The following is a 24130-nucleotide window of genomic DNA, read 5'->3' as shown; positions in this document are numbered from 1 at the left end:
TGCCAATACCATACTGTTTTGAGTACTATATAGTTTTGTATTATAGTTTGAAATCTCGGAGCATGATACCTCCAGGTTTGTTCTTAAGATTGCACTGGCTGTTTGGGATCTTTTGTGGTTCCATACAAATTTTAGCATTATTCTCTTTCTATGAAAAATGCCATTGGAAGTTTGATAGGGATTGCATTGAATCTGTAGATTCCTTTGGGTAGTATGATCATTTTAGCAATATTAATTCTTCCAATCCATGAGCATGGGATAGCTTTCCTTTTATTTGTGTTGTCTTCAACTTCTTCCATCTTATAGTTTTCAGTGTACATGTTTTTCACCTCCTTAGTTAAATTTATTCCTAACTATTTTATTGTTACCGATACAATTATAAATGAGATTGCTTTCTTAATTTCTCTTTTTGATAGTTGATTATTAGTATATGGAAATATAACAGATTTATTATATTGATTTGGTATTCTACAACTTTAATGAATTCATTTATTGTAACAGCTGGTGTTTTTTTTTTTTTTTTTTTTTTTTGGTGGAAACTAAAAGGTTTCATATATACCAGTATCATGTCATCATCTGCAGTTTTACTTCTTCCTTTCCTATTTGTATGCATTTTATTCCACTTTCTTACCTTATTGCTGTGGCTAGGACATCCAATTCTATGTTGAATAAAAGTGACAAGAGTGGGCATCCTTGTCTTCTTCCTGATCTAAGAGGAAAAGCATTCAGTTTTTTCACCATTGAAATGATGTTAGCTGTGTGTTTGTCATATATGGCCTTTATTAGGTTGAGATATATTCTTTCTGTACCCACTTTGTTGAGAGTTTTTATCATAAATGGATGTTGAATTTTGTCAGTGCTTTTTCTGCATCTACTGAGATGATCATGTGATTTTCCCTTCATTTTATTAATGTGGTGTATCAGGTTGATTGATTTGCAGATGTTGAACCATCCTTATATCCCTGAAATAAGTTCTACTTGATTGTGCTTAATGATCCTTTTACTATTTTGTTTAATTCAGTTTGCTAATATTTTGTTGAGGATTTTTACATCTGTGTTTCTCAAAGATACTGGCCTGTAATTTTCTTTCTATATAGTGTCCCTGTCTGTTTTTGGTATCATTAATGCTGGCCTTGTAAAATGAGTTTGAAAATGTTCCTTCCTCTTCAACTTTTGGAAGAGTTTGAGAAGCATAGGTATTAAATACCCTTTGGATGTTTGGTCAAATTCACCAGTGAAACCATCTTGTCATGGGCTTTTGTTTGTTGGGAGGTTTTTCATTACTGATTTAATCTCCTTACTAGAAACTGGTCTATTCAGATTTTCTATTTCTTCATAATCAGACTTGGAAGGTTGTGTGTTACTTGGAATTTATCCATTTTTTTTCTAGGTTGTCTAACTTACTGGCATATAATTGTAGTAGTTTCTTATGATCCTTGTATTTCTGTGGTATCAGTTATAAATTCTTTTTCATTTCTGATTTTATTTACTTGAACTTGCTCTCTTTTCTTGGTTAGTGTAATAAAAGGTTTATCGATTTTGTTTATCTTTTCAGAGACCCAGCCCTTAGTTTTATGGATCTTTTCTATTGTCTTTTTAGTCTCTGTTTCACTTATTTCCACTGTGATCTTTATTATTTCCTTTTAGGTGTAAAGTTACTTGTTTGAGATTTTTCTTGTTTCTTGAGGTAGGCCTATATTACTATGAATTTCCCTCTTAGAGCTGCTTTTATTACATCACATAGGTTTTGGTATGTTGTATTTCTGTTTTCATTTGTCTCTAGGTATTTTTAAATTTTTTTCTTTGTGGTTTTTTTTTTTTTTCGGTGACTCATTGTTTGTTCAGTAGCATGTTTCATTTCTACATTTTTAGGTCTTCTTTCCACTTTTCTTTAATTAATTTCTAGTTTTCTGCCATCATGGTTGGAAAAGATATATGATGTGATTTCAATCTTTTTGAATTTGAGACTTATTTTGTGCCATAACATATGACCTATCCTGGAGACTATTTCATGTGCACTTGAAAAGAATGTGCATTCTGCTGGAATGTCATATATATTATCTCCCATCTGATCTGATGTGTTGTTTAAGGCTGATGTTTTCTTATTGATTTTCAGTCCAGATGATCTATCCAAAGATGTAAATGGGGTGTTAAAGTTCCCTACCATTATTGTATTGCTGCCAGTTTCTCCCTGTAGGCCTGTTAATATTTGCTTTTCATATACTGGTGCTTCTGTGATAGGTGCATGTATATTTGTAAATGTTATATCTTCTAGCTGGACTGACTCCTTTATTATATAATGCCCTTCTTTAGTACAATCCTTATTACAATCCTTTATTATGATCTTGTTTTCAAATCTGTTTGATCTGGTATGAGTATAGCTAGACCATCTTTCTTTTTATTCCATTTGCATGGAATATCTTTATCTCTTCACTTTTAGATGCTGTATCTTTACTTCTGAAGTGAGTCTCTTGTAGACAGCATAAAGTTAGGTCTTTTATTTTTTTAATCTGTTCACCCATTCTGTGCCTTTTGATTGAAGAATCTAGTCCATTTACATTTAAAGTGATTATTGGTAGTTATGTACTTACTGCCATTTTGTTACTTATTTTCTGGCACTTTTGGAAGAAACTACCAAAGAAACTACTTCCTTCCTTCCTCTCTTTCTCTCTCCTTGTGGTTTAATGGCTTTCTTTAGTGTTACATTTAGATTTCTTTCTTAAAGATTTTTTTTTTAATTTGACAGATGGAGATCACAAGTAGGCAGAGAAGCAGGCAGAGAGAGAGGAGGAAGCAGGCTCCCTGCTGAGCAGAGAGCCCGATGCGGGGCTCAATCCCAGGACTCTGGGATCATGACCTGAGCCAAAGGCAGAGGCTTTAACCCACTGAGCCACCCAGGGACCCCAGATTTCTTTCTTATTTTGTGTATTTACTGAAGTTTTTTCCTTATGGTTATCATAATGTTTATATGTAACATAGTATGTATATAATGATTGGTTTTAAGTTGATACGAACTTAAAATTGAACAGATTCCAAAACTTTTTAGTCCCCTCCCCACATTTCATATCTTTGATGTTACATTTTGTATTTTTTCTTGTTTTTTGCAACTCTTAATTACTATAGTCATAGTTAAATTTACTACTAATGGCTATTGATCTTATATTTGCTTTATAAATGATTAATCTACTATTTTTACTGTATATTTACTTTATCCAGTGAAATTTTTACTTTTGTAAATTTTTTTGTTATTTGATTAGTGCTACTTCTTTTTAACTTAAAGAAGACCCTTTAACATTTCTTTTAAGGCTGAACTAATGGTCATGAACTTGTTCAGTTTTTTCTTATCTGAAAACATCTTAATCTTCCCTTTAATTCCGAATGATGACATTGCTGGGTAGAGAATTCCTGTTGCACTTTTTTTTTTTTTTAACTTCCAGAATTTAAATATATCATACCATTCCCTTCTCACCTGAAAGATTCTTGTAAAATATCTGCTGGTAGACTTATGGGGTTTCCTCTATAAGTAACAGGTTATTTTTCTCTTGCTGCTTTTAAAATTCTCTTTTAACTTTTACCATTTTAAGTATAGTGTTTCTTGGTGTGGATGTCTTTGGGTTCTGCTTGTTGAAATTTTCTGGAGTTTCTAGACCTCGTTCTTTCATTTGGAACATAATCCTCTCATTTTGCCTGATGCTCTGTGTTTATTTCTGTGAATTAAGAAAATCAGCTATCTCTCCCAGCCTTGAAGGGGTGGCCTGGTGTAAGAGCTATCCCATAGAGCTCAGAAGTGCTCTGCCCCTGGCCATCTGCACCAGGCCCTCAAGGGATGACCCCTGTGTGAACACTGCATTACTGCCTGCTTTTGTGGGGCCACAGCTCTGGCATGGGGATGGGTGGGGCCCTCAGTGGGGTATACTTTCTAGCACCCACAGGCTAGAGGAAGAGTTCCAAATTGTCACTGCCAATACCAGTGTCAGCAAGTTAGGATGAGTTATCAAAAAATGGCACTTGCCAGTGTCTCCATCCCCCAGAAGAATCTCAACAAGTTTATGGCTCTCTGGTGGACACTTCAAACTGGTATTTTTACATCAGGTCTGGTGGTGATTGAATCTGTGCATGAGCCTTTTGAGAGGATATTCTCTGTTCCCTATATTTCTGGAACTAATCCTAGTTAGTTTTCAAAGCCAGGCCTTTTGGGGGCATCTCACCTATGCAAGATGTAGGGGCTGAGGTGCCTAATGTGAAGCACAGACCCATTGCTTCTTAGGGAAAAGCTCCATATTTGTGAGATCCCTCTCAATTGGGGATTACTGTATCTGGGGTGGGTTTGTTTGTTTTGTTTGTCTGGTTTTGGTGAGAACATGTCTCTGCCTCTCTCACCCATATTGATGCTATTCTTTTATCCTTTGTTATGGAGGTTCTGTTTATCAAGTTTTCAGCTCTTTTTTGGAGGAAATTATTCCATATATTGTACAAGTAATTTGTCCTGTCTGTGGGAGGAAGTGAGTTCAGGATCTTCCTACATCTTGAATCCTCCAACTTCACTTCTGATCTAGTTATGCATATTTTAGTCCTTGTTCTCAAAATGAGCCCTGGACTTGGTTTTTCATGACTGGAATGGTGTACATATATGTTCAGTGAAACAATAAAGGCTTATTACTTTCAGAATCCACCTCCTTATAATAAGGCAGTAGTGGTTATAAACAACAGTTTTCCCCCTAATGCTAAATAGCACTGTATGGATTGGTATTATCCTCATCTTATAGGTGAGTAAAGAAGTTCAACAATTTAATTACCTGTTCAGGATTATACACTTAGTAAATGACAAACAGAAATTTTGAATCTAGGTCATTTAAATCCAAATCCTGTGCACTTTCTACCAAACAAGACACGATTCAAAAAGGAAATGGGAAAAGATGTATTTTAAGATACTCAAAGGCTGAACACAGGAAAATTGCTTTGAAAATTCATAGCATCTGAATCCATTTGGAATGGATTTGTCATTGTAGCTCAAAGGTGCTATTTAAGAATGTAGGGAAACATCCTATAGGAGAACATAGGCAGTAATCTCTTTGATATCAGCCACAGCAACTTCTTTCAAGATATGTCTCCAAAGGCAAAGGAAACAAAAGCAAAAATAAACTTTTGGGACTTCATCAAAATCAAAAGCTTCTGCACAGCAAAGGAAACAGTCAAGAAAACAAAGAGGCAACCCACGGAATGGGAGAAGATATTTGCAAATGACAGTACAGACAAAAGGTTGATATCCAGGATCTATAAAGAACTCCTCAAACTCAACACACACAAAACAGATAATCATATCAAAAAATGGGCAGAAGATATGAACAGACAGTTCTCCAATGAAGACATACAAATGGCTATCAGACCCATGAAAAAATGTTCATCATCACTAGCTCTCAGGGAGATTCAAATTAAAACCACATTGAGATATCACCTTACACCGGTTAGAGTGGCCAAAATCAGCAAGACAGGAAACAACATGTGTTGGAGGGGATGTGGAGAAAGAGGAACCCTCTTCCACTGTTGGTGGGAATGCAAGTTGGTGCAGCCTCTTTGGTGAACATTGTGGAGACGCCTCAAGAAATTAAAAATAGAACTTCCCTATGACCCTGCCGTTTCACTACTGGGTATTTACCCCAAAGATTCAGATGTAGTGAAAAGAAGGGCCATCTGTACCCCAATGTTTATAGCAGCAATGGCCACAGTCGCCAAACCGTGGAAAGAACCAAGATGCCCTTCAATGGACAAATGGATAAGGAAGATGTGGTCCATATACTCTATGGAGTATTATGCCTCCATCAGAAAGGATGAATACCCAACTTTTGTAGCAACATGGACGGGACTGGAAGAGATTATGCTAAGTGAAATAAGTCAAGCAGAGAGAGTCAATTATCATATGGTTTCACTTATTTGTGGAGCATAACAAATAGCATGGAGGACATGGGGAGTTAGAGAGGAGAAGGGAGTTGGGGGAAATTGGAAGGGGAGGTGAACCATGAAAGACTATGGACTCTGAAAAACAATCTGAGGGGTTTGAAGTGGCGGGGGAGTGGGAGGTTGGGGTACCAGGTGGTGGGTACTATAGAGGGCACAGACTGCATGGAGCACTGGGTGTGGTGAAAAAATAATGAATACTGTTGTGCTGAAAATAAATAAAAAATTTTAAAAAAAAGAATGTAGGGAAACATAAGCGAAAAGTTTTAGTAATTTGAAATTTCTGCCTGATAGCACATAAATGGAACAGTTATGGTTAATTATATTATATCTTTAAAAATCCACTTATACATTTTCTTGTACCATATAGATATTTATTAATCCTCTCTACCTTTTTCATACTATTCCTTTTAAAAATAGTTTTTTTTCTAATACATGCTGTTTCTATTACAGAGACAATTAAAGGCAGATGCTAAAAAAGCTATTGGAAGGCTTCAACTACGTACACTGAAACAAGGAGACAAGGTACATATTTGACTTTGTTTTCAAGCAGTGCTACCAAGTTATTGTTAAAACTAAATGTTCTTTCAAAGTATGCTTTTCATGGAATTTATAAATCTTACCGACTTTTGGGCACCTGGGTGGCTCAGTGGGTTAAGCCACTGCCTTCCGCTCAGGTCATGATCTCAGGGTCCTGGGATCGAGTCCCGCATCGGACTCTCTGCTCGGCAGGGAGCCTGCTTCCCTCTCTCTCTCTCTCTGCCTGCCTCTCCGTCTACTTGTGATCTCTCTGTCAAATAAATAAATAAAATCTAAAAAAAAAATCTTACTGACTTTTAAAAATCATTTTGATGCTGGAGTTAGGTAGCCTGAATAATAGCCATTGCCCCCCATAGATATCCTGGAACCTGTAAATAATACCTTATATGGCAGAAACCCAACTTTGCAGATGAAATTAAGTTAAGGATTGAGATGGGGAGATTATCCTGGATTATCCAGGTGGGCCCTAAATGTAATTACATTTGATTGTTGTTATAAGAAGGAGGAAAATGGAGAATTGACTCCATTGCAATAGAATATTTGGCAATGGGTGGGCCTGGGTGGCTCAGTGGGTTAAGCCTCTGCCTTCAGCTCAGGTCATGATCCCAGGGTCCTGGGATCGAGCCCCACATCCAGCTCTCTGCTCCGCGGGGAGGCTGCTTCCTCCTCTCTCTCTGCCTGCTTGTGATCCCTCTCTCTCTCTCTCTCTGTCAAATAAATAAATAAAAATTTTTAAAAAAAGAATATTTGGCAATGGAAGTTAAGAGGTTATAGTGATGCAAGAAAAGGGCCATGAGCCAAGGAATACAGACAGCCTATAGAAGCTAGAAAAGACAAGGAAATGGATTCTCCCATGAAGCTTCCAGAAGGAATATAGCACTGCCAACACATTGACTTTTAGACTTCTGATTTCAAGAACAACAACAAAAAAATACACTTGTGTTATTTTAAGCCACAAAGTTATGGTCATTTTTTACCACAAAAACAGGAAACTAAACAATGACAGCTAACAGTTGCACTTTATTTGAACATCCATTTTTAGATTACAGCAGTTAAGAACTACCTTTGGTGTATAAAACAGGTATCAGAAAACAGCTATAGAATGTATTGAATTAAAAATTACCATTTATAATAGCACCTGAACCATTCTGTACTTAGGTATAAATCTTGCAAAATATGAACATGATCTGTGTGCTGAAAACTGGAAAACACCAATGAAAGAAATCAAAGAAGACCCAAATAAATGGAGAGATATGCCATGTCCATGGGTCAGAAGACTCACTGTTGTCAAGATGTCAGACCCCCCAACTAGCCCATCGATTCAATGCAGTTCCAATTAAAATCCTAGTGGGATCTTTTGTATTTATTGACAGGTTGCTGCTGAGTTTATATGGGAAAACAAAAGAACTAGAGTAACCAAAACAATTTTTTTAAGGAAGAACAAATTTGGATGACTCACATTACCTAATTTGCAGCATTATTTTAAAGATATAGTAGTCAATATAGTGTAGTATTGGAGAAAGGATAGACATTTAGATCAGTGGAACAGAAGAGAGTCTAGGTATAGACCCACACATAAACGGTCAATTGATTTTTAACAAAGGTACACAGGCCATTAAATGGAAAAAGTGTAGTCAATTATTGGCTCTCCATATGCAATGATTGGCTATCCTTATGCCAAAGGATACTGTACTTTTACATACAGCGTCTGTAAAATTTAGGTCAAAATATGTCACAGACCTAAATATAAAACCTAGAACTATGAAATTCTTAGAAGAAAGCTGTGGATAGAAATATTTTCAAGACGTGGGTTAGGCACAGATTACTTAGATATGACAGCAAAAACAAGCCCATTGAAGAAAGCAACAGAAATCTGACTTTGTCAAAATTAAGATCTTTTATTTTTTTAATATGGTTAAGAGAATGAAAAGACAAGCCACAGACTGGGTGAAAATATTTGCAAATCACATACCTGACAAGGGACTATATCTCGACTATATAAAGAACTCTCAAACTCAGTAGTAAGAAGACAAACAGCATAGGGAAAAGGGGGTGAAACAGGCATTTACCAAAGAAAATAGATGGATAGCAAATACACACATAAAAAAGATGCTCAATATCATTGGTCATTAGGGAAGTACAAATTAAAACCATAGTGAGATGCTACAGAACATTCATCAAAATGGCTTAAACCAGTACAACTGACAATACCCAAGAGCTGGCCAGATGTGGAACAGCTGGAACTGTTATGCATTTTGCTGGTGAGAATGCAATGTATAGCCAGTTTCGAAAACAATTTGGCAGTTCTTTATGAAGCCAAAAATAACACTTTCCAAAGAATCCAGAAATCTCAATTACTAGTATTTAACCTAGAAGAAAAAAAAAAAACATGTTCACATAAAAACCTGTACATAATTGTTCATGGAAGCTTTACTCATAATCACCAAAAGTGGAAAGAACCCAAATGTTATTCTAATGGCGAATGGATGAACGAACTGTAGCACATCCACATCATAGAATACCATTTAGCAATACAAAAGGGTGTGTGGAGACCCTCATGATACGCTTAATATCTGAGATGAGTATTAAGTGTATTAAGTGAAAGAAGCCAAACTCATAAGGCAATATAATACACGATTCCATTTATATGACATTTGAGAAGAGCAGAAACTATAGGATCTGAAAACAGATTAGTGGTTGCCAGAGGATGGGAGTGGGAGTAGAGGTTAACTACAAAGGAGTATAGAGGAATTCGTTGGGGATGTCCTATATCTTAATTGCAGTGAGGATTGAGTAACTGCATATTTGTTCACATCTGTAAAACTGCATATTAAAAACAGTGAATTTCACCGCATGTGAATTATGCCTTAATTTTTTCTTAAATGGGAAAACATGGCTATAGAACCTGTACAAATGGCATTTTAAATAAATGCTACCTATTCCTCTTTGTATTGTCCCTCTTTTGGTTGACTTTATTCTCTTACCTTTTTAAGTCTAAATAATCTTCAAATTTCAGTTGTAAAGAGTGTTATCAATTGTGGTCACAATGTTTTCCATTAGAGCCTCAGACCTTATTATTATTTCTGAAAGTTTGTACACTTCGACCACCTACTTTCTATTTCCCCCATCCTCCAGCTTCTGGCAACCACTTTTCTATTCTTTGTTTCCAGAAGTTTGAACTTTTTTTAGATTACAGTTAAGTTTAAGTAATTCTACACTGCTTATTGAAAGAATTTATGCAATTTAAGTGCATATATATCCTGATCTTGCTTTGTAGTTTATTGTATTTTTTCTTATCGATCAGAGTAACAATAATTATTTGCTCATAGGAAATTGGCCCTGATGGAGATAGTTGTGCTGTGTGTATTGAACTATATAAACCAAATGATTTGGTGCGCATCTTAACCTGCAAGTAAGTTTGACTTTCTTTTATATCATCAATAAGAATATCTAGTTTATTGAAATGATTGGAATGAAGGAAATTACTTTGAATGTTTCCAAATTGATGTAAAGAAAGTATTTATTTTCATTTAAATAAAAGTGAATGCTTTATATATTAACATCATTGAAATTGGTATAAGGCTAATTATATAGCATTCCCATAATCTGGTACAATTTGGAAACTATTTCCACATAAAACTAAGAACCTAGCTAGCACTGTAATTTATACACAGACACACACACACACACACATACATAACTGTATTACTTAATTTAAAATCATTTTAACAATCCTAATGAGGGAAAAAAGTAAAATCAACTTAGTAAGCACCTATTTGGAAGTCTTCATTCTTTAATTTTCTCTTATCCTTCTCCTGGAAGTTGTTAACACTCTTGGTTTTGGTTTTAGCTATTAAATAGTGGTGTTCTTAGAACTTACCACATGACCTAAAGTATCAGCATTATCTTGTACTCTGTACTATATTGTACTATATTATTGAGAATGACTAACTGTGCTATTTTTGGAGTTGGGGGATGACAAGATAATAAAGATCTGAAATACTGAACAAAGTCTTAGGTTGGGTAACAGCCATTTTTGAAGTAGGAAGTATGGAAAATAGTTTTTTTTTTTTAAGCTAAGGTAATGAAGCTTTTATATTTTAAAAGTACCGTGTCATGTAACTTCCAAATTTTGTTTCTATGACTCTTTTGTAGTGTTTATGCTGTAATGGTGTGTTTAAAAGAAAAAAGACATCTATTAAAATACGAAACAAAAATATAGGGTAACCTATTAGTATATTAAGCCAAGTGTTGTTGCTATTTCACAACTGATAACCAAATTATGTGTTTTTTTCTTTCATTAGCCATATTTTCCATAAGACATGTGTTGACCCATGGCTGTTAGAACACAGGACTTGCCCCATGTGCAAATGTGACATACTCAAAGCTCTGGGAATTGAGGTAAACATTGCCAAACTATTTATATGAAGGAACAAGTTATTTATGTACCTGGGCCTTCAGGAGAGTAACATCCTTAGTTTTTAGCGTAATATGCTAGTCTTGTGATTTATATAAAAAATTGGACACTAAGGTGCCATGTTGGACTACCTCCATATTCCTTCTTCTTTCCTCTTATTATTTGGTCAGAATTTGAAGTGATGACCATAGAAACTACCAACTGGTTTGTGGTAGATTTATAATTTTTGGTCTTACTATTGCACAGCAACCGAACTTGTAGTTAGATGAGCATCTGTATTTTGAAAAAGTATAATAAATATTAAATTATAATTGTATTTAATAAATGAAATAAAACTTGCCTATTTTACAATACACCAACAACAGAAAGTCAAGCTCAACAAAATCTTCCTGATTTCAGGAGATACAGAGGGGATACTGATTCCCAAATCCCTTAGAGGACAGCATGAGATGTTGTTGTTGTTAAATAAATGTTTTATTTATGAGCAATTTTAGATTTACAGAAAAGTTGCAAAGACAATACAGAGAATTCCCTCATACCCATCACCCAGTTTTTACTATTGTTAATATTTTTCATTACTGTGATATGTTTGTCAAAAGTAAGAAACTGACATTTGGTCATTACTATTAATTAAACTTCAGACTTCATTTGAATTTTGCCGGAAACTACCTTTTGAAAACTGCTGGAGGTGAACTTGATTCAGGGTAGAGGGTTTTTTGTATTTTTGGTTTGTATTTAGTGCCTATCCTATAGCAGGCATTGTATTGTGAAGCACTGGGATCACCCAGATGAACGTCAGATGTGAAAGCAATCTGCCTAAAATATTTTCCACCCCATTTTTGACCCAGTTACTCCAACTGCTCTGGCTGGGACCAGCAAGCGATTTGTGTGATGGTCAAAAGGGATTATAGGTTTAAAAGGTTAAGAAGCATTGCCATAATAAGTTACCTATGAAGAAACTTTGTAATGACATGTCAGGGGGAAACATGTACTCTGAGAGTCTTTTAATTTGTTCCAATGCTTTCCAAAGGTGGATGTTGAAGACGGATCAGTGTCTTTACAAGTCCCCGTTTCCAATGAAGCATCAAATAGTGTATCTCCTCACGAAGAGGATAATCGCAGTGAGACTGCATCGTCTGGCTATGCTTCTGTTCAGGGAGCAGATGAACCGCCTTTAGAAGAACATGTGCAGTCCGCAAGTAAGCACCATGCTGAGGGGCAGTGAGTGCCCCACAAATGATCCATTGTGAAGCATATGCCTGGCAGAGTGCTCCTGCTTTTTGTTTCTTCCTTTCGTTCTTTAAATGAAAGTAAAAAACATCCCAGGTTTTTTCTAGTGACAGTGATGCAGTGCAGGACACATCCCTACCTTAACTTAATATGCACATATTCAAGTACATGTGAAATAGATGAAATATATCAGGAGTGGGCATTATTCACAGACTAAAAAGATTTTTTTATAAGATAGCTTCTCTCTGATGCATTAAATATTGGTTATTAACTTACAGAGGCTGAGAAGGAACTTTAAACTTTAGAAGCCATTGTTTATTGTAGAGCAATCAGAAACTAAGATAAATGAGTCCAGAAATGATAAAAAAAAAGAATTCAGTTTACAAAAGCTTGATTTATACACAACTTCTTAGCCCATTTTTGCACAGATCAGAAACTGCGTAAGAATATGTGCTGCCACCTGTTGATTATTTACTGTGAAGTGAACAAACTGTGGAAACTAAAATTGAACATATTATTTTCAAACTTCATGTGAATCAGTGTTGTAACTTAGTAATGTTGTACCAGTGGAGAAATTTCAGGGAATTTTATTACTTTTTTTCCTTAGGAAGAGAAAACCCTCATACAGAAATTAGTTTCCTTTTCTACAACTCCTACATTTTTCATGGTTTTTGTTGATTTGATGGTTTTCTCAATACTCATCTTAAAGTAACCTAATCCTAGCATAGATGTAGAATAAAACTGAATGTTAAAATGACTTGTGAGAGTTTCAGCTTCCTATTAATATAAACCTTTGTCCTCAGTAGACTTAGCAATACAATACACATCATTGCTAAAGATGTCATGGGGAATACTGTCATGCAAATTTTCTCATAATCTAATCTTCATACATTTCCTGGAGTACAAAGTACTCATGAGAATCTTAATAATCTGTGGATTATTCTACCTACAATAGAGAATCATTGTCTGTTTGCCCCAGGTGATTTTTTTTATTTCCATAACTGTATGGTAATAGAATTCAGTGATGACAAAGGAGAGCGTACAGGATAATTCAGTTTATGGCTAGGTTTTTTTTTTTTTTTAAGTTCCAATCTACTTTTTTTTATGTGTTCTGTTCTTCTTATGAGGCAGGGTGGTATATAGAACAGTTTTTGCAAAGGATTTGACAAGCAAATGAAATGACCCACATTCCTCCCCCTATATTCTTTATCTGGATGAATAACATCCACATTTCTCCCCCATATTCTTTATCTGGATGTAGTAACACCCATTCAGGTCCCTCAAACCAGCAACTAGGGAGATCTTAGTTTCTAACCTCTCTTTCTTACTGATTCAGTATCCCTTTTCTTATTTATTTATTTATTCATTTATTTATTTATTTATTTATTTATTTATTTGTCAGGGATGGAGGGAGAGAGAGCGAGCGAGCACAGGCAGACAGAGAGGCAGGCAGAGTCAGAGGGAGAAGCAGGCTCCCCGCCGAGCAAGGAGCCCGATGTGGGACTCGATCCCAGGACACTGGGATCATGACATGAGCCGAAGGCAGCTGCTTAACCAACTGAGCCACCCAGGCGTCCCTCAGTATCCCTTTTCTTTAATCCATCCCCTAATTCCCAACTTTAGTTCCACAGTCATAGTTTGAGCCACTGTTTTCTCTCTGCTCATTCCTTCCACTCTTTTTCCCCTGCCAAGAAACTGCAGAAGACTGTTTCTTGGTGGGGGAAGGTCTAATTCCTGCTCCCCCTTTAAAACTTAACTCTCCTTTGAAAAGCCTCTCTTGACTCACTTGTGCAGCCCTACTGTCGGCTTCCATAGACCTTCAATCATTGCATTTATTGTACTGAATTGTATTAAAACTTTTAAATGTTCCTTTGGATAAGAACAGTGTCTTATTAGTCACTATTGTATATCCAGCACTGAGAACAGCCCACCACATAGTAAATACTCAAGTAAATGTTGAATGAATTACCATATAGAGTAAACTTTAATTTTATCTATTATTATGTATTACTATTTGGATATCTTGCTTATTAGCTATTGATTATTGTAGTGATAGTTGTTTTAAATACCTTTGGAAACAGAGTTGATTAGTTAGTGTCTGTCCCAACATTGCAGTAAGTTCTGTTAGAGCACTGGTTTTAAAACTTAGGCATGCATCAAGTCACCTAGAGGGCTTGTTCAAACAGATGGGCTGCCACCTCTTTCTGACTCAGGAGGTTCAGAGTACGGCCTGAGAATTTTTGTTTCTAATAAGTTCCTAGGTGATACTGATGCTGTAGGTCCAGGGACCATACTTTGAGAACCACTAAATTAAGGGCCCTAGTTCTTAACCCTAGCTGCACATTAAAATCACTCAAGAGAAACTTTAAACATTACTGATGCCTGGGCTCTTCCCCAGAATGGTTAAATCAGATCCATGAGGGGTGGGGCCCAAGTTTTTTTTTTATATAATTTCAGGCTGATTAAAATTTTCAAAAATAGTATACATAATGCCCATATATCCTTCACTGAACTTCTCCAAATGTTAACATATTATATAATCATATACAATTATTAAAATCAGGAAATTAACTGATAAGATGTTATTAACCAAATGTCAGATCGTCAGATTTCACCAATTGACCCACTAATGTCCTTTTTTCTGTCCCAGGATCCCACATTGCATTTCCCTTTTACTCTTCCACCCCTCCCCCCGATTTATTGATATATATTTGACATAAAATTGTGTAGTTGAAGGTGTACAACATGATTTGATACACTTATATTTGCAAAAATGATTACCATAGTAAGGTTAGTTAACAAATTCACCACATAATTACAAATTTTTGTGTGTATGTAGTGGAATATTTAAGATCTACTTTCTTAGAAACCTTTTTTTAAGATTTTATGTACTTGACAGAGAGAGACACAGTGAGAAAGGGAACACAAGCAGGGGGAGCAGCCTGGAGTGGGAGAAGCAGACTTCCTGCTGAGCAGGGAGCACAATGTGGGCTTGGTCCCAGGACTCTGGGATCATGACCTCTGCTGAATGCAGTTGCTTAACAACTGAACCACTCAGGCATCCCCTTAGCAAATTTTATGTATATCCAAAATTCCACTACTATGTATTTACCCAAAGAAAATGAAAACAGTAATTCAAAAAGATATATGCACCCTTATGTTTTATTGAAGCATTATTTCCAATAGCCAAGATATGGAAGTAACCTAAGTGTCCATCAGTAGACAAAAGGATAAGGAAGATGTGGTCTATATAATACAATGGAATATTACACAGCTATAAAAAGGGATGAGATCATGCAATTTGCAACAACATGAATGGGCCTAGAAGTTATAATTCTAAGTGAAAGCAGTCAGACTGAGAAAGACAAATACCATATTATTTTACTCATGTGGAATCTAAAAAAAAGGGGGAATAAATAAACAAAAAGCCTAATCAGGTCTATAAATACAGAAAATTAAGTGATGGTTGCCAGAGGGGAGAGAGATGGGTAAAATGGGGGAAGGGGAGGGGGAATTATAGGCTTCCAGTTATGGAATGAGTAAGTCATGGGAGTAAAGGCACAGCAAAAGGACATAGTCAATGATGTTCTAATAACACATTAAAAAGGTAAGTACAGCAAAATGTATAAACTTTAAGAAGTCTGTAATACAGTATTGCTAACTATAGTCACCATGCTATACATTAGATCTCCACAACTTAATGATCTTATAACTGAGACTTAATGCCCTTTGATCAACATTTCCCCATCCCCTCTACCCCTAGCCCCCAACAACCACCATTCTACTCTCTATTTCTGAATCTGGGTTTTTTTTTTAAGACTCCACAGATAAGTGAGATCATGTAGTATTTGTCTTTTTTCTGTCTTATTTCATGTAGCACAAATGCTCTCCATGTCATTACAAATTGCAAGATTTCCTTCCTTCTCATAGCTGAATAATATTCCTGTGTGTTTGTGTGTGTATCACATTTTCTTTATCTACTCATCTGTCAACAGATATTTAGGGTATTTCCATATCTTGGCTATTGTGAATAATGCTGCAGTGAACTTGGAAGTGCAGAAATCTCTTCAAGATAGTGATTTCATTTCCTTTGCATATATACCCCAAACTGGAATTGCTGGATCATATGGTACTTGTACTTTTAATTTTTTTGAGGAACCTCCATACTATCTTTCATAGTGGTTAGGCCCGTTTACATTCCCAACAATGCACTGGGGATTCCTTTTTCCACATCCGCACCAACACTTACCTCTTGTCTTTTTGATGGTAGCTGTTCTAACAAGTGTGAGGTGATTAGCCCATTGTGGGGGTTTTGTGGTTTTTTTTTTTTTTTAAATCATGCAACTCTTTTTTTTTTAAGGATTATTTATTTACTTATTATCCATATATATTATAGTATATCATATTATATATATTATTATATTTGACAGAGATCACAAGTAGGCAGAGGCAGGCAGAGAGGGAAAGAGAGAGAGAGGGAGGCTGAGCAGAGAGCCTGATGCTGGGTTTCATCCCAGGACTCTGGGATCATGACCTGAGCCAAAGGCAGAGGCTTTAACCCACTGAGCCACCCAGGTGCCCCAGCCCATTGTGTTTTTGATTTGCATTTCCCTGATGATTAGTCATGTTGATCATCTTTTCGTGTACCTGCTGGCCATTTGTATGTATACTCTGAAAATATTTATTCAGTTCTTATGCCTATTTTTAATTAGATTGTTTGGTTTTTTGCTGCTGAGTTGTAGGGTTTCTTCTGTATTTTGGATATTGATCCTGTATTTGATAAGCAAATATTGTCTCCCATTCTGTAGGTTGCCTCTTCTTTCTGTTGACTATTTCTTCTGCTGTGCAAAACGTTTCAGTTTGATGTAGTCCTATTTGCTGATTTGTGTTTTTGGTGTCCTATACAAAAAATCGTTGCCTAGATGAATGTCAAAGAGCTTTCCCCCTATGTTGTCTTATAGGAATTTTATAGTTCAGGTATTACATTTAAGTCCTTAATCCATTTAGAGTTCACTTTTGTAACTGGTGTAAGATAGGGGTCCATTTTCATTCTACCATATGTGAATATCCAGCTTACCCAACATCACTTATTGAAAATACTCTTTTCCCCATTGAGTGTTCTTGGCTCCCTTGTCAAATATTGGGTGACTGCATGTATATGGGTTTATTTCTGGGCCTCAATTCTGATCCATTGGTCTATGTATCTGTTTCTATACCGGTATACTGGTTACAATAGAATATTGGTTACGATAGCTTTGTAATATAATTTGAAGTCAGGAAGTATGATGCCTCCAATTTTGTTCTTTCTCAAGATTGCTTTGGATATTAAGAGTCTTTGTGGTTCCATATAAATTTTAGGATTGTTCTTTCTGTGAAAAATGCCATTGGAATTTTGATAGGGAATGCATTGAATCTATAGATGGCTTTGGGGTATATGAACTTTTTTTATACAGTATTCTTATAATTCAAGAATGTAGGATATCTTTACATTTATTTGTATTTTCTTCAATATCTTTCATCTGTGTCTTACAGTTTTCAGTACATATCTTTTACCTCCTTGGTTAAATTTATTCATAAGTATTTTATTGTTTTGATGCATTATAAATAGAATCATTTTCCTTATTTCTCTTTCAAATATTTCATTGTTAGTATATAGGAATGTGGCTGGTGTTTGTATGTTGATTGTGTATCCTGCAGGTTTACTGAATTCATGTATTAGCTCCAACAGTCCTACTGGTGGAATCTTAATCATTTTCTTCATATAAGGTCATGTCATGTAGAAATAATTTTACTTCTTCCTTTCCATTTTGATGTCTTTTAATTCTTTTTCTTAACTAATTGCTCTGGCTATAATTTCTAGTACTATGTTGAATAGAAGTGGTAAGAGTGAGTATCCTTATCTTGTTTCTGGTTTCAGAGGAAAAGCTTTCAGCCTTTCACTGTTGGGCATGATGTTAGCTGTGAGCTTGTCATAAATGGCCTTTATTATGTTTGGATATATTTCTTCTCTACCCAGTTTGTTGAGAAGTCCACATTGCATTTAATGGTCATGTCTCTTTTATCTCCAATCTGATTGTTCCTTAGTCTTTCATGACACTGACACTTTGAAAATTACTGGTCAGTTATTTTGTAGAATGTCCCTCACTTTGAACTTGTCTGCTGTTTCCCAATGATTAAATTCACTGTCTATTGTGTATTTCTGACAAGAATACCACAGAAATGGTATTGTGCCCTTCTTTGCCTCCTGTCATATAATGAGGCACATGATGTTCATGTCTTATTACTGATGGCTTTTAATTTTGCTTACTTGGTTAAGATAGTGTCTGCCAAGCTTCTCCTTTTAAAGTTACTATTTTTCCGTTTGTAAGTATTATCTTATAGAGAGATACTTGGAGGCTAAGCATATGTTCTGTTTCTCATGCTTTTAGCCACTAATTTTAGCAATCAATGTCTTTTCCTTGTAATAATTATTACTGAAATTTGCACCAAATGGTAATTTTCTATTTCCATCCTTCTTTCTTCTTTTTTTTTTTTTTGTTTTTTAAAAGATTTTATTTATTTATTTGACAGAGATCACAAGTAGGCAGAGAGGCAGGCAGAGAGAGAGGAGGAAGCAGGCTCCCCGCTGAGCAGAGAGCCCAATGCAGGACTCCATCCCAGGACCCCGAGATCACGACCTGAGCCGAAGGCAGTGGCTTAACCCACTGAGCCACCCAGGCGCCCCCATCCTTCTTTCTATGTTAATTAAGCTTCTATTTTAAGGAAAAGCTATCCTTTCTCTATTTATTCATTTATATAAAATAGTATGGACTCATAAATATTTCTTTTATTCTGTAATGTTATTCTCATGATTTATTCATTGTTTAGATTGTCGTAGATTTGGTCATTGGGAACTCCTTCAAGGTAGTTTCTATGTTCTTTCAACATGCTTCATTATTTTTTTGAGCACTTTCTGGTACCACAAGATGTTTTAAGCCAGGGATTGGCAAAATTTTCTGTAAAGGTTCTGATAGTAAATATTTTAGGCGTTGAAGGCCTTAAGTCTCTGCTGCATTGGGAGGGGGGGATGTTTGACTTAAAACCCTTTAAAAATGTGAAAACCACTCTTAACTATTGATTTGACTTGCAAGCTGTAGTTTGCTGACCCCTAGGCTACAAGAGGTTAATCTTATATTCTCCTTCCTCTAACCCCAGAATCATCCAGGGTGGTCAGTAGCTTTTTAGAGAACAGTACTTAAAAACCAGGATCCTGGGCACTAGGTATGATCATTGCTATGGGAATGTCATTGCTATTAGCCCTTTCAGTGAACAAAGCTAGGAAATATGTGTACATACTCAGACAAATATACACAAACATCTATGTATATTTATCTATTTGAAAAACAGTGAGCTCGATACTGATATATCTGATTGTACTCAAACACCACAGAGTTTATTCTAGCCTTCCCCTTTCCTTATTTGTAACTCACAATTTCACTTACAAGTGTCTTTTTGTCTTTAGCCTTATAGGGTGTATCAAAATATTGTTTTCCAAAGTTACTTAGGTTAAGTTCTTTTCTTCCCCATTGTTTCCAGGATGGTTCTATATTTCTTCGGTTATGTAATTATGTTCATCTGTTACTGTTTGTACTCCATTTGAGGAACTCCCTCTACCTTCCTATTTGTTTTTTTTTAAAGTCTGTGTACCTATCTATGCATATGAAAAACCATAGGTAATTTTTTAAAGCACCCAGGTGATTGAAATGCGAAGCCAGGTTTAAGGATGGAAAAGCAGCAGAAATCATAACTTTTGCTTTTAAGGAGGCTATAATCTAATTGGAAGTAAGCACACATCTGAATAAAAGAGTAATAATAAATCAGTTTAATAAGGTCATATATGCCTTATGTAAGACATAGCCTAATCATATAATTATTAAAGGAATAGGGAATGAGCATAATAATCAGAGTATGATAGACAAGAAAGGCTTCTTAGATGTGAGTGTTGAATTTTGTCTTAAGAGAGGGGTGAAATCATCCTAAAATTGCCATTTCTTTTTAAAGATGAGAATCTCCAGCTGGTAAACCATGAGGCAAGTTCCGTGGCAGTGGATGTTGTTCCTCATGTTGACAATCCAACCTTTGAAGAAGATGAAACTCCTGATCAAGAGACTGCTGTTCGGGAAATTAAATCCTAAAATCTGTGTCAATAGAAAACTTGAAACTTTAGTAATAACAGAACTGCCAATCAGGGCCTAGTTTACTATTAATGAACTGGATAAACTTAATTAAATAAGAATGATACTGAAAGTGCTGAGATGACTAATATTATGCTATAGTTAAATTACTTAAAATATTTAATCTATTAACTTTTTCCACAAACTCATACTGTTTTTCATAGGCAAGTTTCCTCTCAATAGTGATAGCAACATTTTTAAACATTTAAAACTCTCTTCAAGTAGTCATGTTTTTCATTTATAACAATTTTCTTATAAAACACGTTGCTTTTAAAATGTGGAGTAGCTGTAATCACTTTATTTTATGATAGTATCTTAATTAAAAATGCTACTATTTTAGCTTGGGCTATATGTGTCAGGGTTTTTCTCCAGGTGCTTATATTGATCTGGAATTGTAATGTAAAAAGCAATGCAAACTTAGGCTAGTACTTCATGAAATGTCTCTTTAGGCTACATTAAGTTGATAGAACAAGATTAAAGCAAAATATTCATTTTAACAATTTCTTTTTAAAATTAGGCTAAATGTACTTCATGTGAGTGTTGAGCATAGTTTATCAGAGAATATGGACTGGACTGGATTGGATTGATTGGTATATTAATGACACCGATTTGATATAAGATTATAGATAAAATTTCCTTATAAAAATGCTGTATAACTATTTCTCAATTATGGGATTTTCAAAAGCAGAATATATAAATTACCATACTATTTGAAAATGATAATGAGTAAGTCACACAAAAATTGGTAATTTGTCTTTGTGTATGAATAGTCTGCAGAAATTAGTCTGTAGAAAATGTTTTCCAAACAATGTCAGCTTCGAAAATTGAGTTTACATTTTACCTAAATGAGCTAAAATTACATTAGGTAAACTAAAATTCTGTCCATATAGCTATAAATTTTGTGAACACATTTTCTTGGTGTTTGAAAAAGAATTGGGGGGGGGGATTCCAGGTGCCTTAATATAAAGTTTGAAGCTTTCATCCACCAAAGTGAAATAAAGCTACTTAAAAATGCACTTTATTTGTATTCTGTGTGGCTTATCTTGGTTTTAAAGTTGCGTTTCCAGTGCAAATCCCAGCAGAATTTAGGCAAAAGCTGAACAGACATGTATTTTTGTTTGCTAAATGTAGAATGGACAAAACCATTGCATTCTTGTACACTGATTTGAAATGCTGTAAATATTTCCCAATTTGTATGATTCTCTTTAAATATAAAATGTAAATAAAATATTCCAATAAAAGTTTGTGTCTGGTGTTTAGTTCAGTTAGCCTATACTATTCATATGTGATTGGATTTGGGAGGAAAAAATGGTTGATATAAATGGTCATTCATATCTTTGATGAATAAAACCCAAAACTTTAGTATGATATTTATTTACACATTTCATTACATAGAAGGGGATTGATGTCATTGTAATATAATTGAACTACCATGAATTATTTCAGTGTCAGTAAGGTAAATAATGAGCTTGACCACTGCTAATACAAGTTTAGTAAAAACACATTGATGCCCGTCCATCTTTATACTACCCAAGACGTAAACCCATTTTATTACTTTAAAGTTTTATTCTCCTTCAGCATTCTCTTTGGCAATATGGTTGTTGGGATGTTGTTAATGAGTTAAGTGCATCTCTTTTGTCAAACATGGGAAGAGTAAACATGCTTGGGACACCTCAGAGCCATGATTATCAAACCAGGATACACATAGGTCTTGGATGCACATATGTCTTATGAGGCAATATGCCAGATATATGTGATGCCACATGATAAACTTGACCTATATTCTTATTTCTTGTTCTGTGGGGGGTTCTTTTTGGGGTGGAATTTATAATTTTTATAAATTATATATATATAAAATTTATAATATTTTACCTTTCAACATCTGTATTGAAGTATAATTAACATACAAAAAAATGCCCCTTATAAATATAGAGTTCCACAGTGCTTATCAAATGTATAGAGTAGTGCAACTGTCCCTGCAATCCAGTTTTAAAACTTTCTATCACTACAAAAAGTTCCCTCATACCCTCATATTTTCAGTTAATTTCTGCTACCATTCCAAGCCTCAGGCAACCATCAGTCTGCTTTCTATCTGTAGATTTGCTTATTCTGGACATTTCACATAAATGGAACCATACAGTAGGTGTATACTCTTTTGTGACTGGTTTCTTCCATTAAGAATAATATTTCCAAGGCACATTCATGTTTAAAGCATGCATCAGCACCTCATTCCTTTTCATTGATGAATGATACTCCATTGTATGGATATTCCACATTTGGTTATCTGTCAGTTAATGAACACTTGGATTGTTCCCACTTTTTGTCCATTATGGATAATGCTGCTATGAATATGTGCAAGTCTTTGTGTAGATGTATGTTTTATTCTCTTCAGCATATACAAAGGAGAGGAATTCCATGTCACTTGTGAATTTCTTTTGATAACAGTTTGAGCAACAGACTATCATTACTCACATAATTATCAAAATATAAACTGATTAACAGTGGCAGGAGAAACATGTAGAGGGAGTCTCCAACTTGAGTGGTTTTCAGAGAGTTCATTTATAGGTTTAGCAAAAGTTCTGTATTATCTTACAAACAATCATAATGGTTCCCAGGCATTTAGAGACACGGTTGGGATGCAGGAACATTCCTTTTCCCTCACCCCCATCTAGTTTTTGTTCATTTATTAAGTATTTTAATTAAGCTCTGTAACATCTGGAGAAATTTTATCACCCTAGGCTGTAACAAATATTGAGGTTTTTACTCATTGTCTCTTCTGCTCGAAGTGAATTTTTTAAAAAAAATTTTTAATTTTTTTTATAAACATATTTTTATCCCCAGGGGTACAGGTCTGTGAATCGCCAGGTTTACACACTTCACAGCACTCACCAAAGCACATTTTTAAACATTAAAATATAAAAAATTTATTATTTACATACTATGTAAGAAGTTTATTATGGTGGACTCTTTGACCTCCATAGATACATGTTCATTGTCCTCTACATTAGAGCTAATTTGGTGAAAAGATTGATAAATACCCCCCACTAGTTCTTTTTTCCTTCAAAAACCTATCATGAATATGAGACACTTGTGGACATACTTCAATTTTGATGGTTAGAGTGGTATATATATAAATAGGATTTAACATGGATAGCAGCAATTTCTCTTCAACCAATATCCTAGTTCTCAAACACTGCCTTAGAAAAATGTAATGGCCATGTCCGGATATAAACTTTTTTAAAAAAAGATTTTATTTATTTATTTGACAGAGATCACAAGTAGGTAGAGAGGCAGGCAGAGAGAGGGGGAGGCAGGCTCCCTGCTGAGCAGAGAGCCCATTGCGAGACTCGATCCCAGGACCCTAAGATCATGACCTGAGCTGAAGGCAGAGGCTTAACCCACTGAGCCACCCAGGCGCCCCTGATACAAACTTTTTTAAAAAGCAATTCAGTCATCTAAAATTCTTTAACAGGGCTTATTTTTTAAAAGGTGCCTATGTAGGTCTTAATGGAAATGTGATTAATTGCCCCGAAGTTGTTGTAGAGTTTGATTTTCAAATATCTAATTTGCTTCAATCAATAAACCTAAAACTTTAATGTGCCTACAAATTACCTAGGGATCTTGTTAAAATGCACTTTCTGATTCAGCAGGTCTGGGATGGGGTCTGAGATTCTGAGTTTCTAGCAAGCCTCCTTGGTGACACAGATATTGCTGGTCCGGGGTCCAGATTTTGAGCAGCAAGCCTTTAAATGGTTCCCCAGCAGTGCTCCACCTG

General features: G+C 35.3%; 1 protein-coding gene across 2 annotated transcripts in view; it reads left to right on the top strand.

The window, feature by feature from the left end:
* RNF128 (ring finger protein 128) overlaps nt 1-21596 on the top strand; it is a 107967-nt gene extending 86371 nt beyond the window's left edge. For both annotated transcript variants that reach the window (XM_045068300.1, XM_045068299.1), the window contains exons 3-7: nt 6409-6480; nt 9825-9907; nt 10800-10896; nt 11943-12111; nt 20183-21596. In XM_045068300.1, the coding sequence (XP_044924235.1) occupies nt 6409-6480; nt 9825-9907; nt 10800-10896; nt 11943-12111; nt 20183-20316 (555 nt within the window). In that variant the 3' untranslated portion in view covers nt 20317-21596. The remainder of the gene's footprint in view (nt 1-6408; nt 6481-9824; nt 9908-10799; nt 10897-11942; nt 12112-20182) is intronic.
* The last annotated feature ends 2534 nt before the right edge of the window (nt 21597-24130 follow it).

This window comes from Mustela putorius, unplaced genomic scaffold, assembly GCF_011764305.1.
Source record: "Mustela putorius furo isolate JIRA1106 unplaced genomic scaffold, ASM1176430v1.1 tig00003901_pilon_pilon_pilon, whole genome shotgun sequence".
In the NCBI taxonomy this organism is placed as follows: domain Eukaryota; kingdom Metazoa; phylum Chordata; class Mammalia; order Carnivora; family Mustelidae; genus Mustela; species Mustela putorius.
The sequence above is the reverse complement of the archived record's forward strand: the minus strand, read 5'-3'. Positions and strand labels throughout refer to the sequence as shown.